This window comes from Nelumbo lutea, chromosome 4 (assembly GCF_056320005.1).
Source record: "Nelumbo lutea isolate HS-2025 chromosome 4, American lotus-T2T, whole genome shotgun sequence".
Taxonomy (NCBI): Eukaryota; Viridiplantae; Streptophyta; class Magnoliopsida; order Proteales; family Nelumbonaceae; genus Nelumbo; species Nelumbo lutea.
In genome coordinates this window covers 100,569,858-100,588,742 of record NC_142687.1, presented here as the reverse complement: position 1 = coordinate 100,588,742, position 18,885 = coordinate 100,569,858, and the positions used below count along the sequence as shown (strand labels likewise).

Sequence of the window (18,885 nt, the reverse complement as noted above, 5' to 3'; positions counted from 1 at the left end):
ATCTGAAACCAAAATTAGGGAGGGATATACCTGATACGGAATCCATGCAAGAATTCTCCTCCCAACGTAGGTGTTCACACCCAAAGAGTGTACCAAATCTTCCCTCCACTGAAGATGACACAATTTGGGATGAGGCAGGATCAACAGGTAGTTCTTCACCAAGAACTTGTGATTCTTCAGCAAGAATCGAATGAGGTAGTGAGCACAACTTCTAAATTGTTTCTTCTGGCAAGAAACAATATCAAAATCAAATCTTGATCAAATCCAATAATTGGAGATCGAACAGGGTAGGGCGGCAAGAGCAGGAAGAAAAAGAGCTGAAGGCAAGATCAGTCTAACTGAGTTGTCTTCTCTTTGTATTGAGTGAGTGTGTCTTCAAGGTTCGCCTTGCTCTATTATTTATAGCCTTAAATAGACAATTTTCTAATCTCATTAGGAGTTTCCTGATCCAAATCTTTATTTGGATCTAGACTCTTTAAGTGATAAAGATAATCCCTTATCTTATCTGCAGATAAAGATCAACCTTCCTAATCAAATTAGGAGTTCCTTGATCCAAATCTTTATTTAGATCTGGACTCTTTAAGTGGATAAGGATAATCCCTTATCTTATCTACTGATCCAAATCTCAGATCTGCCCCTATTTAATTAATCTAATTAACCCTGTTTGAAATGGGCTTTAGGCCCATTAAGCTTTCAGGCTCACTTCCACTTTAATGCTGGCTAGCTTGGCTCTCTTTGTATGGCGTGGGACCCTATCATTGATCTACACATCAGCCACTTGGGTTCAGCCTAACCTCTGTTACAAGGCTTGGCCGAATTCACTACTGAATACAGTGAACCCCTGAGTTCATCACTATGCGCTCTTAATGGGCCCAACATTTACACTAAATGGTCACTAGGTCCAACCATCTTATGAAGGCCCAAGGACTGTAGGCAGATGCAAGATTAGCCCATCAGGTATAACTCTTAATGGTCTTACACTTAACCTCTCAGCCCATAATGATCAAACACTACCCGACAAGAGAGGACCTCTCCCTTGGCTGCAAGGTGTAGTGTTGTACTCTCTACTCACATGGACCCCGAGAATTAAAACCTTTTTGCAAACATTTTGAAACCATAATATATATATATATATATATATATATATATATATATATATATATATATATATATATTTGCAAAAACAAATTTCAATGGTTGAAATCAATTGCTGGCAGTTTAGGTTTTCATCAGAGAGAATGCATCCCCGATCATTCACTTTGTCTGACAAAGGGGCTGATCCTGTCACTATGATCACCCACTTAGATGAATTCTCGGACTGTCCCAACATACCCAGGTTTTGACTCCATTTAAGGATCTCATTGATTGGTATATCAAAGACAGTCTAATCCGACACCTAGTGTAGTATCATAATCGAGTCTAGGGGTCAGGTGTAACATTCTAGTTTTGTCCATCTATCTCCAAGGTCCAGGGCAATACTGGAATTTTGGTATGGTTCAGGGTTTCAAGAAAACCCACACTACATGTACCTCAGGTCTCACCCTGGAAATTGAGACAAGCCACCCCAATCAACTTGGTGGCACATCAGTGTCAGCCTTGGCAGGATAAATCTCCCCAAATGTATCCAACGACTGTGAAGATTCTAAACTAACACGAGTCTCATATGTGTCCAGTTTAAGGGTATTACACAGAAACACACCATAATAACATGAATCAAATATGTACTTTATTCATTTACAATAAATGTCATAATGTACATCATGCTGATTGGAGCTAAGGGCATGCACTGTCTAACAGATGGAGAGAGAGAGAACAAACAAATGGGGGCAAACATTTATGGGGATCACATTGGGTTCAAGGGATGAGGCTCTTTTCTTCTTAGAAAGCCACAATTGGGATTTAGAGATATGGAGCAGTAATAGTAGAACCAATGGTTGTGAAGAAGAGCAAGAACATTTTAGAGAAAGATAGGGGGAGAAGAACTGGTGGTTGCAAGCAGTAATAGAATGATGATTGGAAGTGATTTGGAGATGGAACAACTGCAGTAGAAAACCTATGTTATGAGAAAACCTATCTCTCGAATTGTACTCCCCCCATTGTTTCTTGTTCATTATGGTGGTCATCCATTTGAAGACAGAATAGTGGAAGGTCCTGCCTTTCCCTAAATCCAGTAGATAGTCTCTACATATTTAGAGACCACCGACAAAATAGCATATGCTTCATCATGGTGGTCAGCCATTCAGAGATGCCTAAAACACATAGTCTCTACTTAGAGACCACCGACAACAACAACAACAACAACAACTTCAGTAACATCAACTACCTCATTAATCGCTACAGCTCCATTAATCAACTACCCCATTAATTACGATCTCTTATTGCAACTCCACAATGACAAAAAGAAATTGAACATCTCAACTCCATCTCTCTTGATCTCTTTCTTCTAGACTTTTAGTGACAAAAAAATTATATATATATATATATATATATATATCAAGCCAAAGCTAGGGCAGCGGAATTGTTGAACCCTTTTCATTATAAGCATTTCACAATTGTTGCTGGTTCCCACCGATTGTTGCTGATTTTTCAAAGATCCCCTTCTCCCTCGCCATTGGTTCCTACTGACTTTCAATTAAGGGTACCCATGTCTTCCCGGGACAATAAACCCTCGAAGCCCATCCATACACTTGTTGATCTGAATCGTTCTTCTAGTCCCAACTCTAATGATGATTCAGATGGTCCCTAGGAATACTACACCAGTAACGAGAAAAGATACCAATGGTCCCCGCTCCAGGTGCATGTCCCTGTCACCATGGCAGTCTCAGCCAAAACTCAATGACAACGAGAAGAATGACCTATACACAAGGTACAAAAGACCTTCAAAAACTTGCTTAAAGGTTGTAGTGGAGTCAAGTTGTGATAAGTTGGAAATAGTGGAGATCTTCCTCATCAAGGAGCCAGGCTGTGGTACATTGGAAAGAGTTTGTTCTTGTATGTCTGATAGAGTTATTTCTCCACTCTCCATACGAAAAGGGTATTGTTGTCATTTTCCAAAATATAATAATCACGTGGTGTGGCATGTGATCAAATTGCGATAGATTGTGACAGAATCCTAACGATAGGGGAGTAATTAGTCAATTGTCAGAAAACTTGAGGGTACTTTAAGACAATAGTTAAGCAGTAAGGGTACAATTTGTCAATTAGTTAAACAATATGGGTAGTTTAAGAAAATTTCCCTAATAAATATGCAATGAAAGTAAATAAAATGTAAAGTTAGTTTAGTTAGTAGGGTTAGTAATATTCGTACCTCAGTAACTGCAGTGGCATTGTATCTTGTAGATATTAAAGAAAAAGAAACATAATAAAAGCAATGTTTATAAGATTACAAGGATTCAAGTTATTGTAGCTATGAGATGAAGTTAGTAAAAAAAAAAAATACAAAACTTGGAGAAAAGAAACAAACGTACAAAGGCACACAAGATTTTATAGAGGTTCAATTAACCCTACCTATGTCCTTCACCTTAGATGACCACTAAGGATTCCACTAACTAGTTGGACTTCCCAAGAGCTAGCGAAGCTTTCTAACGACCATTAGGACTTTATAGGTGCCTGCAAGACTTGAGCCAGTTGGATTTCATGGGTGTTGACACAAACCTAAACTAATAGGACTTTCAGGTGCTTGCAAGACCTTGTAGTTGGGCTTAATAGAAGTGCCAACAAGATCTTAATAGTGTACAAAAAATTTTACACACCTACCTACTTACAAATATTGTTTTTCTAGCTTAGTAGCGAGTTTATAGCAAGAGAGACATCTAAATAGATAGATATATCAATGCAATCTCAAACTACTTAGTTGCTAAATTTTCTTAATAGATGCTCAACTCAATAAAGAGACTTTTAACAGATACCTGAGATTTTACAAGCTTAAAAACTTCTTAACTTTGCTCACCTCTAACTCTATTGAAGATCAAGAATCTCTTCAACAAAAATGATTCTAACTAGTTTCTTCTCCTGAAAAACAACTATATACATTGTATGCAAGAAAAGTACAAGTTGTTTTTATATGCCTTGATCCAATTTCTTGCTTCTTGTTTTTTAAACAAATTGTTTTTCACAAGTTGAAAAACAAATGGTTGATTTTTAGTCATTATAAGGAATTTTCCTTTCTTAGAAATAATTCAAATTTCTTCAACATGTTATAAGGCTTTCTATAGATGGCAATAGCCATTGAAGCCTTCAAATGGTCAAATTTCTTTGAAGTTGTTGACCGTCAAAAGTGCTAGTTGGCTACTTATCAAAGGGATGAATCTCTCTCTCTCTCTCTCTCTCTCTCTCTCTCTCTCTCTCCCCCCTGTCAATTGGTTCCTTTATATAAGTTGATTAATATCACTTTGAACTTAATTTGTTTGGGTTAATTGATTATGCTATTTTGGTTAGTTGACTAATATTCTCAGACATGGCATATTCATGTTTTTGTAGTCACAATTACTCGACTATGCTTTTTGGGGTAGTTGACTATATTTTATAGTCCTACCATTTTATGACTTGACTATCACAATTAGTTGATTATACATTTATGAGTAGCCAACTACTTTATAAAGTTTGAGTAATCTTGCCTAACACTTGGAAACCTTGGAAAATTTTATGAAGAGGTTTGGAATTTCTTTCACTGGCTTTCAAAATGTAATTTTTGAATGCAATTTCTTATTTAAGTTTAGGAAGCTTAGGAATCAAACTATTTAAGTTATTGGTCTCAAAGGTTGATTATACTAGGTTCAGTTTGTTGAGCATCTAGAGAGTGCATCATGCAATTGATTACATCGAGATTCTTAAAAGATAAATACAATTTGAGCACAACTTGAGGTAGTCTTCTCCTCAATGAGATGTTGTAGCAGATGTCCTTTGACCAACTCTAAAATCATAAGTTGTTAACTAACCTCAATATGCTTGCATTGCTTGGAGCTTTCTCAATTAAAGAGATGTGGTAACAGTGTAGAGATCATGAAGCATAGGTAGCCATATTAGCAAAGCTTCTACTTCTTCATCTTTGTAGCATGTAGCATTCTTGTTTTAACACATTTTTGGCACAAAGAAGCTTACTAAAGATTATTGCTTACTTAATTACACCATTAGTATTTTTCTCAACGAATTTGTTATCATCAAAATACATAAGGTCAACATAGATATTTATCTTTAATAACCTTAGGAAAGTTTTGGAAATCTTCATTCTATGCATGTATAGGCATTGCCCTTCAGCTTAAATAGTGGCCCTTCCTTTAAAGGGGATCCTTTTGCATTCCATTTTTGCCTTTTCTTCAGTTTTGAAACCCTAATATCTTTTTACTACCTTTTCCTATTCCTTCTCAACTTCAGAGCCAAAACCATTGTCACCACAAATTAGTAGAGAACCCCTCTATATTCAATGGTAATGACATTCTCTTCAACTCTTTTTTGGTGATGATTTTTGGTTTAATATGGCAACAAAAACAAACCACTACTTCTTCAAGAGAATGGTTAGGGCATGGAGTAAAATGTGGTGCCTAATAAATTGGGATATTTTGACCATTTCAAAAATTATTTCTCTTGCCTATTCAATTTTTTTTAGAAAGCCCGTAGGCAAACCATTCATTCATATTATCAAGCAATACAAGCAAGTTAGACCAAGTTAAGGTCCTAAAAAGTATTACAAGCGTGTGCAGTTCTATTGCCTGTACCAGGCCTAAAAGAGACAATAGTAGCCTGAAATTCCTTCAAAATATCCCTGCAATCAGAAATAATGAGGAACAACCACCAAGGGATGTCCAACTGGGAATATACTATCTTTTGAGCATCACCTTCGACACAAACATGAGAAAGTTTTAAATTTTTGGGCATTTGAATACCTTTTCGGAATGCTCGAGCCTCTGAGATATCTAGGTTAAATAGTCGAATAAGAAATCACCATTAAGGTTCCTCAGTAGTGGTGTCAATTGGATTGGATTTGGTCCAATTAATCTGATCCAGTCCAATGTGAGTCCATTATAAATAAACCATGTCCAATCCAATCCAATCCAATGAATATTTTGGACCGGTTCAATCTAATGTTTGGACCATCCAATCTATTCAAATTCATTTTGATTTAGATTGGTTCCAATCCAAAATTAGTCCATTAACACATATATTCTTATCTTATATCGCCCAAGGGACATGATTCTATCCATTCAGTTTAATGGAGGTCATTTGGACATTCAGGTAGACAGTATATATCATCACACTAGGTTTACTATCACTGTTATTTGCCATTGCCGAATTCACTTATCACTAAATCTGAAGCACTACACACTGCACATTGCACATAGACACTTCACCGAAATCTACACACTGATTTCAGCAATAACAAAGGCTGAAAGCCGTACTTGTAACACTACAAACCCTACTCTACAACTACTAGAAGTTTCACCATTAAGTAAACACTGCTTCCCTTCGAATCACACACAAACCAGCATAAACCCTAGCATATTGCAATCTGAAAACCCATCATACGATCTGTACCACACCTCTCATGTGTTCCATATCAGAAAATATGCATAAAAAACTCCTTACCTCATCGCCTGAAGGCCAGCCACACGAAGGAATGAAACACCACTGCACCACACGCACCAGCCCTACATTAATTAGGGGAGGGCTTAGAAACCACAACAACTAATCACCAACGACACCATCAGAGGCATAGAAACCTCCAAGGGAAAAGGGCGATCACTCCTTTTTAGCCCTTTTCCTAGTCTCCAACCAACAACTGAGAAATCTAAGAGAAACCTTAATTCGAATGCGCATAAAACAGAATTCTAGCAAGTCTGATTTGTTTAATGTTGCTCTGATACTATGTTAAAGTTCGGCCTGCCCTAGAAGTCTATTTTGTTTGTTAGCTGAAAAGTAAATTAAATAGCAAGAAGGAAGAGATGAAAGAAGAAGGAAGAAAGAGGAAGGAGAAGAGAAAAGGTCTGGTTCGAAAATAGGAAAAGTCAACCCTAATTTCGGCCAGACCTGTTATTATATTATTAATGTAATTGGAAAATACATAAGTATCCTTATTTAAGTAAGAGGCACTCGAACTAACATAATAATACACATCAACACTCTCAACAGGTACAAAGACCGAAATACCCATTCACTAATAAATCCAATATAAATTTATTTCGAATGGATGAGATACAATCCAATCTAATAAATATTTTAGACCAAATTAATTCAATCCAATATATCTTATTGTTCTGTACAAACGGGATCCAATCCAAAACCGGTCCATTGATACTCTTATTCCTCATTCCTGAGAATAATACTCAACCCCGATTGAGAGTGGATATGATCTCCGTTTACAATGTATTCAAAACTTCAAGATATATATATATATATATATATATTAACGATTCAATTTCAAATGTACAAAAACCATGTTATTGATACTCTTTTTCATGAAATGCGTATTGGAGAGAATTGGAGCAACAGGTTTTTGAAATCAGAGCATTAAAGCGAGAATACCATGTTATTAATATGCAATTAAGCCGAACGTCCAAATGTACAAAAACCACACACCGAACCCACGTAACGTTCACGGTTCACCCACCGTTTAGACATTTGATTTGACTCCATCAATCGCGAAAACTATGGACGGACGGAGAAGCAGACAAATATGGGAAAGTACGAAAGAAAGCATGCGTCGTGCGAGAGCTCGGTCCTCGGTGGGATGTTTTGTTTAACGCTACGTGGCTGCAGAAAATCACGCACCCACACCCACCGGCCACCGGAAGTGGATGGACACCCTAAGTTTTCTCATTATTCGGAAACGAAAAATCAAAACAGATTAGAGAGATTAGAGAAGTCAGTGGGTCCGGTCTTTTTAATCGGGTTCGGGTCTATTTGCGGCAAATCCGATTCATGAATTTTGCAGGTTGCAGCAGCATTGGAATCGAATTGGTTTAGCCGGGCCGGTTCTCGTGCTTCTGTTGGATATCTAGTGGAAATCCGACCCTGAATGTCCTCTTTAAAGACATTTCTTTCTCTATTTAAGCCTTAAACCACCTTTGTTTCGGTCACTACTCCGTTGTGTGAAAATTCTCCACCGCCTTCGTCTTGTTAGTTCGACAGATCTATTGATCTACGACCTGTCTCTGTGGGTTCTATCTCGATCTTCTGTTGCACCGTTTTTGGGTCTGTAATGGCAACTAAGAGGAGTGTTGGTGATCTTAAGGAGGCTGATTTGAAGGGGAAGAAGGTTTTCGTTAGGGTAGATCTGAATGTTCCTTTGGATGAAAACCTCAAGATCACAGATGATACTAGGGTCAGGGCTGCTGTTCCTACCATCAAATATTTGATGGGTCATAAAGCCAAGGTTATCCTCTCAAGCCATCTGGTAAGCCCTTTCTCCGTGGTTTATTACTTTTCCCTTTTTCTTCCTTTTATTTAAAATGATATATATATATATATATATATATATATATATTGCTTCTTTTCCACGGCCTTACTCTATTAATGCTAATGGTATGGGTTGTATGCTGCTTTGGTTCAGTTGTAAAAGAAAGTTTTTATTTTTTTTGGTTTAAAATGATCTCATTTTTTTTTCATTTTTAATTGATCTATGTTTGTTCGGATCGACTCTGTTGTTTGTTTTATCCAATGTTTGCCATAAGAAGATTTTCTTTTATTATTATTATTATTATTATTTTAATTTTCCAAGAAATCTTAGTCATGTGATTTTGTTATTTAAATTTTGTGGGGTTTGGACTAGCCTGATGTAGATCAGCCTCTTGGTTTCTTTCCTTCCATCTCTCTGGGTTGCATGCGACGCCACTGTTAATTATTAGGTCTTACTTTAGTTTCTATTTCATTATGGTAGAACAGTAAATGGGGGCGGCGGTGTTACCAATTGACTTTTGCTTGTTGAAGCTGATATATTTTTTATTTCTTGATGGTTGTTGTTGTTATTGTTCGTGATTTTATCCTTAACTCTGATGAATCTGTGATTGCTTATAATATGCGAAATTGATGGCTCTGATTTCCTATTTTCTGATGGCGTCTGATATGTTCAATTACCAGATTCTATTAGTGTTCCCATTGCTTTCTCCTTTAACTTGTATATGGAATTATGGATGAGTTATTACTGGTTCTTTTTGGATGCAAACCAGACTAAAATCAACTATACGGTCTATTTTTATTAGGGACGCCCCAAGGGAGTCACACCCAAGTACAGTTTGAAGCCTCTTGTGCCCAGGCTATCTGAGCTCCTTGGAATCCAGGTATGCTTCAACCATGTTGCCTTGCATGTTCTATCTTGGACAGTGTTCCTCTTGCTTACTTCATGCATATGCTTTTAATAGGTTGAGATGGCCAATGACTGTATCGGTGAGGAAGTCGAGAAGCTGGTGGCTGCAATCCCAGAAGGAGGTGTTCTACTCCTTGAGAATGTTAGGTTTTACAAGGAGGAAGAGAAGAACGACCCTGAGTTTGCGAAGAAGCTAGCTTCTCTTGCTGACCTGTATGTGAATGATGCATTTGGCACAGCGCACAGAGCACATGCTTCCACAGAAGGCGTTACAAAGTTCCTGAAACCATCTGTTGCCGGTTTCCTTATGCAGAAGGTATGACAATTCTGGCTGAAGATGCTTTATGCATCTTCCTTTTAAAGGTATAAAAAAGGAAGTCCACAATAATAATTTTTTTGATAAACAGCAGTAAAATTTCATTGAAGAAAACTGCCCGCACTTCTCAAAGATAGCAACGGGCTTAATCAGCTATAAACAGGCTATCAAAGATACAAGCACAGTTCCTAGTACAAGTTCTAAATACAGAATTACAAGGAAAAAGCAAAACGCAAATTACAAATTACAACCCTGCCCTGCGAAACCCCATTCCAGCTAGTTTTTTTTCCATCCTGCCCTGGCTAAAGAATCTACTAGACCAGCATTTCTGGGCAGATGGACGACTCCTGCTGCCACTTTGTGTGCTTGTGGATCCAGATCGTCTTAAGAGAATTTACTTTAGCCCAACAAAGAAGTTACATGGTCCAAGTTGTTCAAACAGTTATCTTCACAAAGATTTTGGGTTCTTTTTTTTTATATCTTCAGGTGGTCAACGTGGTTGCAGTGTAGTCTGTCTGAGAGAAACCTGATTGATCAGAAATATTTTCTTTGTTCACAAAACATTGCCTTCTATTAACTAGATTTTTTTCATGTAAAAATTAGCATCATCCTAAGGCTGCAGAACTGTTGGACTCTTTGTTGCATCATCATTGAACCTGTTCGTGTGTTGGGATCTAGCTTGGATTGCCAGGCTTTTGAATGGGCCCGATCCTGTGCCCACGGTAGTGTAAAATGTCCATGGGCTAAGCTTGAAACCAGGTCCGTGCTAAGCTTGAAACCAGGTCCGTGAACAGGTTTAATCATCATCATCTAAGCCGTGTCCCTATCATATGGGGTTGGCTACAAGAATCCTTGTTTTTTTTTTTTTCCATTCTGTTATGTTTAGTGTGCCCTATCCAACTTGGTGCATCTTAATTCACAAGACGGCATCTTGATTTTTTTTTTCTATTTTTTCAGGAACTCGACTATCTTGTTGGTGCTGTTGCAAACCCTAAAAAGCCATTTGCTGCTATTATTGGTGGCTCAAAAGTATCAACAAAGATTGGGGTTATTGAGTCTCTGTTGGAGAAGGTAGACATCCTCTTACTGGGAGGTGGAATGATCTTTACCTTCTACAAGGCCCAGGGATACTCTGTTGGATCATCCCTCGTAGAAGAAGACAAACTTGACCTTGCAACATCACTTCTTGAGAAGGCCAAGTCCAGAGGGGTATCTCTTTTGCTGCCCACTGATGTAGTAATTGCTGACAAGTTTGCTGCCGATGCAAACAGCCAGGTTTGTGCCTTGACTTTTAATTAATCCTAATCCATGGACATCGGTTAGTTTGAATGCATCTTTGTGAGATTGGGAAAACTTGAATTTTTGTCGGTTCATTCATGACTATTATACTGGTGCTTCATTTAAGTTAATTGTATGGAGAAACCTCTCTGTGTCTCCAACCAAGTATGCATTATCATGCATATGCCGATTTGTGTTTTTCACTTCATTGTTTGTGGTTGTCAATTCCTGTCCCAAAGAGTTAATTCATTTATGCCACTAATTTAATTGCTTGATCATAGAACCAATGATTTGAGTTTCTACGAACAAGTGGGAGATGTTTTGTTTATTTGAAACCATGCCAATTATTGGTTAAGGATGGATGTAATTTGCAAAAATGGTGCATATTGTTGGTGCAGGTTGTTCCAGCATCTAGTATTCCTGATGGTTGGATGGGTTTGGATATTGGACCAGACTCCATCAAGACATTCAATGAATCTTTGGATACCACCAAGACAATCATTTGGAATGGACCCATGGGAGTGTTCGAATTTGACAAGTTTGCCGTGGGAACAGAGGTAAGTCCATCAAACTATTGCGGAATTGAATAGAGGGCTGTCAATGGGTTGGGTCTTGTCCAGGTCAGGGCAGACCTGTCCTGATCCGATAAGCAAATGTGCAAAAACAATTCCAAACCAAACCTTGTATGGTTGGGTTTGACTCGATGCGATCCATCATAACTGATAGTCATGCTTTTCAACTTGTAAGCTGACAACAAATCTACTTATTTGTTAAATCTAACACATTTAAACGTTAGAATATATAATATTGTCTATCAAAAAACATGTTGATATTGCAAGCATATATTTTGAAAAATAGGTATTTCTTCATGGTGAAAGAGAAAGAGTGGCCCAAATGGTTGGATCTCTGAATTGTTGTTGCGGAGACCTGGGATCAAATCTTGCTGCCACCAGGGGATGGGGGTTAAGGGGATGGGGATGGGTTATCCGTAGCCCCATGAAGTAAAAAAATGTTCAGAAAAATAGTTGATGAACTAGGGGTGGTATGGTACTTCCATAATTATAAGGTTCTTAATCGGTTTGGAGCAACCAAAACTGATCCCCATCTAATTATAATCGGGGGCACATGGTGCAGGCCTAGAACATAATTTAATTAGGTTGGCTTCTTTGGGGCCTGGTAGGTCTGTCCACCCATTGGAATTCCTAGCCTAAGACACCTTGACAAACCATGCTGTGGCATTGTTAGCAAAAAGTTGCCACAGGCCCACAGTAAAAAATTCTCACCCATGTCAGTTTGAGATTTTACCGGATGGTATAACATAACATAGGAACATTACATTAATTTGTTTTGCAGGCAATTGCAAAGAAGTTGGCAGAACTGAGTGGAAAGGGTGTGACAACAATAATAGGAGGTGGAGACTCTGTTGCTGCAGTGGAGAAAGTAGGCCTTGCTGACAAGATGAGCCACATCTCAACAGGAGGTGGTGCTAGCTTGGAGCTTCTCGAGGGCGAGTCGCTTCCTGGAGTTCTTGCTCTTAACGACGCAAACTGAGGCCTTTTTTCTTGCTGCTTTCGCTTTCGGTTGCGTGTGTCCGTCTTGTCTTTAGTGCTGTTGTTTGTCAGGGTTTGTTAAAGCAGCTTAGGATGAGCACTGTATTGTACGGCTGCGGAATATGAGAATATCAGGTTTAGAATAAAATAAGTTCGTTCATTCCTCGAGCATATCATCTGCCATAGCACTTGGGGTGTTAAACTCTACTAATGTTGATCAATGTCAATATAATTTGGTTTCCTTTTATCTCTCTCTCACCCTACCTTCTTTGCTAAATTTCTATTATATTTATGGTAGGGAATTTTGCCTGAATTTCTGCATAATGAAGCAATTAACTGGCAAATAATTATCAAGGAACACAGACAACATCCCAGAGCTGTTGCAAATAATATTCATTGCATCAATCTCAATAATGAAATTGTCAAATTTTCAAGCCGTTGCAATCTCAATAATGAATAAAACGCCAAGCCTTGAGATAAATAGGATTCTTTGACTGGGTTTTACCCCACGAAGAATCCCTATAAATAGAGTTAAGCTCCTTGCATATATGGCCGAGGGGATGTTGAAACCCGCCATTTGGTGGATTTAATGAGAGTTCCCCTTCCTGCGTGAGATAAGATCCCTGATTTCCAACCTTCAAGCTTAGATCTAAGTATCTAATTCTAACCTTCTTAATGATGAACTTCCACGACGAAAGTTTTCTCGCGGCACCTAAAAGTGGGCCTCCAAGGTAAAAGTCACCAGGGTTAAGCTCAGCTACTCACAAACAATGAATAATAGAATTTCTCAGATCCAAAGGAGTAGATTTACATTTACTGAAATAAATTGCTTACTTATTATAATTGATCACCTGTCCGGACCACGTGCAAAATTTATCAAGAATATTTTTTCAGATGATATACCTCACCCATTTTAGCTTCTCCAAAGATCAGCAAGTCGTCAGCAAATAGGAGATGACTCGGTTTAAAGTCATATGAGCCCAATTTAAATTCTTTGATAGAACCTTGAGAAAGAGCCTCAGAAAACATTCTCGGCAGCAGCTCAAGGTAAATGATGAACAAATATGGAGACAAGGGGGTAATCTTGCCAAAGACCTCGTCCCGACTCCCCACACAAACGGCTGGATAGGGCATCCATTAATAATCACTCTCATGCTTTGAGAGGCTATATAACCTTTAGCCAAGGAACAAAATTCAACTGAGAAGCCCAGTAAGCTCATGCAGTGGAGAAGAAAATTCCAATCCACTCTACCATAGGACCTACCAAATGCATGGGCTTTATTTATAAGTTAAATTCAAGTATTATTTTTTGGGTTGTTTAGTCTATCCAATTACGGTTTAAGTTGTGTTTTAGATAAATTTGTATTTTTCTTATATGTTAATTTTTTTTTTGAAATTTCTTTATTAATTTGTATTGGTTTATTATTATTTTTAGGTAATTTTCTATTAATCATCTTCCTCAAGAATCAAGGTTGAACCAAAGCAATGATGAACGACCCAAAAGACATTTGGGTGGTTGATAAAGAAAATTAAATGACACCCCAAGGGCTTTTGCATCTTTCACATGCCACTTAACAGTGATTAATGATTTTGGATTAAATTGGGATGTTTTGAGAGTTTAGGTATTGGATTAGCATGTTTTGAAATTCAAGTATCAAAGTGAGATTAGGCTCAAAGTGCATGGTACTAATATGCAATTTACCCTTAAAAATAAAGGCAAATTTCTTAAACTACCCTTATGGTTTAGCTAATTGACTAACTCTATCCTTATTGTTTACATATTATCTTAGAGTGCCCCTAAGTTTTTTGACTATTGTCTAAAACCTCCTTGCCATTAGTGCCATTAACGGAAAGACAAAAAAGACTATTTTACCAATTATTTTCCTTCAAATTTTCAAAATGACTTAAGGAAAAAAAGGGGGTAGAATACAAATCGAGAGAGGGGGAAGGAATGTGTACCAACGGTGCGACTGTGTCTGGTGGAGGGTAAAACAGGGGAGAGTGGAGGCAGAGAGCTCGTTGTTAGTGGACGTTGGAACAAGGGACGACGCAACTGGCGCAACCGTTGAAGGAATAGTTGAGAGGAGAGAGGGAAGGAGAGACATGGGTTAACTTTGGCTGTTAGGGCCCAACAACATAGGCTGTTGAGACAGTTTCTGGGCTAGGCATGTTCTGGGCAGTTCACCTATTCACGCCCACACTTTGATTTTTAGTCAAAATAAATTAAGATATAATTACTAATTTACCCATTCTCATGGTAACATGGCATTTCCAGAAATTCTCTCAACAGCATAGGCTGTTGACCCCAACAACTAAAGTTTCTAAAGTTTTTCGGAGAAGAATCAAGTTTTAGAAGAGAAAAGGGGGTATAAGTGGCCAACCAGAATACCCCAAAAAAAAAGTGTGAGAGGGCATGTGAAATGTCGAAAATACTCCCATTCGAATACTAAATCGATTCTTACCCATTAGATTATGATAGGGTTGTCAATAGGTTGGATCTACCGATTGATCCAAACTAGCTGAACCGATTATAACAATTCTGATTCCATGATTTTATCCAATTAATAGTTGGGCCACTTTCAGTTATTGTTTATCTCGAACCGGTTATTTTATTAAATATATAAAAAAAGATAATCCTAATTAAACATGTTTAATTTATTAATGCACAAATAACTTAGTATTTTTCTATCATCTTTATTAAGGTTATATTATCAAAATTTAAATTTTAAGTTATCACTTAAATAAGCAAATATAGTTTTCAGCATAACCGTGATAACCTGGCTATTGATTGGGACGATTCTAGGTCAATGATTTTGTCTCGGTTATTAATTGGTCCAGGTCTCCAAGACTGGTTCTACCTAGATCGACCCGTTGACAGCACAAATTATTTCAGATTTGAATAGAATTTGGAGTATTAAAAATATTATATACTATGGAATATTATCTTTAAGGGTAGATTATAAAAACCTCTATGTGATGCATTTAAATTTTCAAAATACCACTTCTGCCCACATTCTTTTTATTTTTGGATTCTACCAACAACAATGAAAGATGACCAAAATTCTACAATGCTTACGTCTTCATCGAACAACAATCAAACCCACCGCTAACATGTTTTGGTCTGTTGTGCTTCGAAAGCCCAAAGCTTTGTCATCAATATCGAGTATCATATTGGACAATACATATACGATACACTTTGGAAATACATGGATACATATGAAAAATATGGATATGCTAAGAAAAAAATATACAAATTCAATAAATGCATTAATAACACTAAATTTAATTAAAATAGTCACAAATAGTGTATAAATACATACAAAATGCATATTTTAATGGTATATATGTAGAAATATATTGCAATTAAATAGATTGGGATGCATAGATAACATACAATTTTATGATAATGCATCAATCAAGAGTCCAAGACATTTTGTTATTTTTTATTTAAGTCCAAGGCACAAACAACCACTATATTTTATTTATTATATCAATCATTTTTATTTTGTTATTTTTACTTTTTAATATTAACTAAAAGTTCAACTAAATATTGAATTCCCAAATATTTGGTAAACAATAATTTTATTTTTATAAACAATAAATGTGTTATCAAACTTATTAAAATTTCTAAGATACATATCATATGCAAATTTATAATTTTAAGTACTAAATAATTATTTCATTATTAATATTTTTATTTGTACAATTTTTTTTTTTGAAATAAAAATCATTTTCTGATATAAATATAGGTTAGTGGATGTGATATATTCAATTTAATATTATATTCTTGAATACTTTTTAAATGATATTTTTATTTATTTAAATAATATTTATGTTTTTTATTTAATTAAATTAAAATAATAATAGATTATTTGTAAAAAATTTTAAGATACTTTTTTATATGCAAATTTATAGATTTTAAATACTAAAATAATTATTTTATTATTAAATTTTTTGGATAATTTCTTTAGTTTTTTATGCAAACGTGAATTTGATAGATTATTTATTCCAACAATTTATAAAATACCATTTTGAATATTATTCTTTTCAATTTTTAGTTGGAATTGTTGATTATATAAATAAGTTATTTGTTTGAAATGCATGGAAGAGGAGGTTAGTGAAATAAAAGGAAGAAGAAAGAGGAGCCAGGTGGGAAAAAAATTAAAGATGGCAGAAGGAAGGGCATGAAGATGGGAGAAAAGAGCATTAGGAGAAAAGGTAGAAAATAGGAAGGTTAAGGTAGAGGGGGGGTAATAATCTGAAATGAAGATGAAGGTTATGAGTTGGAATGTTAGGGGATTGGGTAGTGCGAATAAAAGAAGAATAATTAAGGAAGTGATTAAAAGAGAAAAGTCGGAGGTGGTATTGTTACAAGAATCAAAAGTGCAGGGAATTGACAAGAGTTGGGTGAGAAGTATTTGAGGAGGCAGGGGTATAGGCTAGGCTCAGGCTCCATCTTGGGGAGCTTCTAGGAGAATAATCACGTTGTGGAGTGAGGAATTGGTGGAATGCTTAGAAGAGTTGATAGGTAGATTTTTGGTGCCAATAAAACTGAGGAATGTAAGTGATAATTTCACTTGGGTGATGCCAAATGTTTATAGGCCAAATTCTTATAGGGAAATGAGTGAAATGTGAGAAGAATTGGTGGTTGTTAGAAGGTCCATGGTGTGTGGGAGGTGATTTCAATGTGATTAGACACAGATGAATCAGATAACCCACGACACAAACTAATTACTAGTATGAGGAGGTTTAACAACTTTATAGAAGCCTTGGAACTAAAGGAGATCATGATAGGGCAGGACAGATTTACTTGGACCAATTATCAGGAAAGCCCTATTCTATCTAAGTTAGATAGATTTCTAGTGACACAAGACTGGGAGGATCATTGGGGGAATTTGACAGGTAGGATATTGCCTAGACTCACGTCGGACCACTGGCCAATTTGTCTTAATCAAGAGGGTAACGGGGGTGGGCCAAAGCCATTTCGGTTTGAAAATATGTGGCTTAAGTTTCGGGTTTTGTGCAAAAGGTTAGAAACTGGTGGGATGACACCTCTGTGGCTAGATGGGAAGGGATTACGTTCCATAAAAAGGTTAAGAATTTGAAAGGAAATTAAAGGAGTGTAACTTCAATCAGTTTGGGAGGGTTGAAGAAAGAAAATCCACCTTAATTAGTTTGATTGAAGAAATTGATAGAAAGGAAGAAGAAGAACAAATGGGCATAGAAGAGGAGGAGATGACAAATTTGAAAAAAGAGTTGGAAGACACACTGTTGAGAGAGGAGATATCATGGAAACAAGAGTCAAGAGAAAGGTGGATAAAGGAAAGTGATGGAAATATTAGATTTTTTTCATACAATTGCAAATGGTAGGAGAAGGAAAAATTTTATCTCTATACTTGAATTGGAAAATTGAGCTACCATCACACATCACACAACAAGATGACATTGCAAAAGCATTAGTGGATCACTTTAAACTAATCTATAGAAGGCCAGTGGAGAATAGATGGACCCTAGAGGGTTTGATATGGCCAACTTTAGAAAGCACATTGAGTAGAGAACTAGAAAAAAGGGATTGAGATGGAGGAAGTAAAGACAACTATTTTCTCAATGGACAAGTCCTAGGCACCGGGACCGGATGGCTTTACCATGGATTTTTACCAAGATTGTTGGGAGTGGCTAAAGGAGGATTTAATGAAAGTCTTTGAGGAATTATATCATAGAGGGATTATAAGCAAGGGGGTTGATGCTACTTTTATTGCATCGATTCCTAAGAAATCAAGAGCATGTCACCCCAAGGACTTCAGACCCATTAGCCTAGTGACAAACCAATACAAAATCATAGCCAAGGTTCTCTCCATTCGCCTAAAAAGTACTCCCATCAATTATCTCACAGTATCAAAGAGCCTTTATTAAAGAGAGACAGATTTCAGATCAACTGCTCATTGTAAATGAATGTGTAGAGGAATTCAAGAAGATTGATAAGAAAGGTATTGTTTGCAGATTGGGTCTAGAGAAAGCCTACAATTTTGTGGATTGGGGTCTCTTGATTGAAGCTTTGAGCAAATGTGGCTTTGGTGCAAGATGGTGCAAGTGGATTAGAGGATGCCTAAAATCTTATCACTTTTTAGTCTTAGTGAATGGGATGGTTATAGATTTTTTTTGTGCTATAAAAGGTGTGAGACAAGGGGATCCACTTCCACCATTTCTATTCACTATTGTAGCAAAGGTGATTAACAGTTTGATCACAAAAGCAGATGAAGTGGGTCTTTTAAGAGGGTGGAGAGTGAAGAGAGATAGGGTGATGGTATCCCATCTTCGATTTGCGGATGACATCATTATTTTTTGTGGGGGGGGGGGGGGGGGGGGAAGGTGAGGAAGAGGCTAGGAATCTGAGGATGTTATTGAGCTTGTTTGAGAAGTTGACAAATCTGAAGGTTAATCTC

The 18,885-nt window shown here is 36.9% G+C and overlaps 1 protein-coding gene across 1 annotated transcript; it reads left to right on the top strand.

The window, feature by feature from the left end:
• Window positions 1-7,679: 7,679 nt before the first annotated feature.
• LOC148862205 (phosphoglycerate kinase, cytosolic) lies at window positions 7,680-12,689 on the top strand. Its single transcript, XM_088983686.1, has 6 exons — window positions 7,680-8,389; window positions 9,195-9,272; window positions 9,354-9,614; window positions 10,572-10,889; window positions 11,291-11,449; window positions 12,246-12,689. The coding sequence occupies exons 1-6, from the start codon at window positions 8,195-8,197 to the stop codon at window positions 12,441-12,443; spliced, it is 1,209 nt and encodes a 402-aa protein (XP_088839812.1). The 5' UTR covers window positions 7,680-8,194; the 3' UTR covers window positions 12,444-12,689.
• The last annotated feature ends 6,196 nt before the right edge of the window (window positions 12,690-18,885 follow it).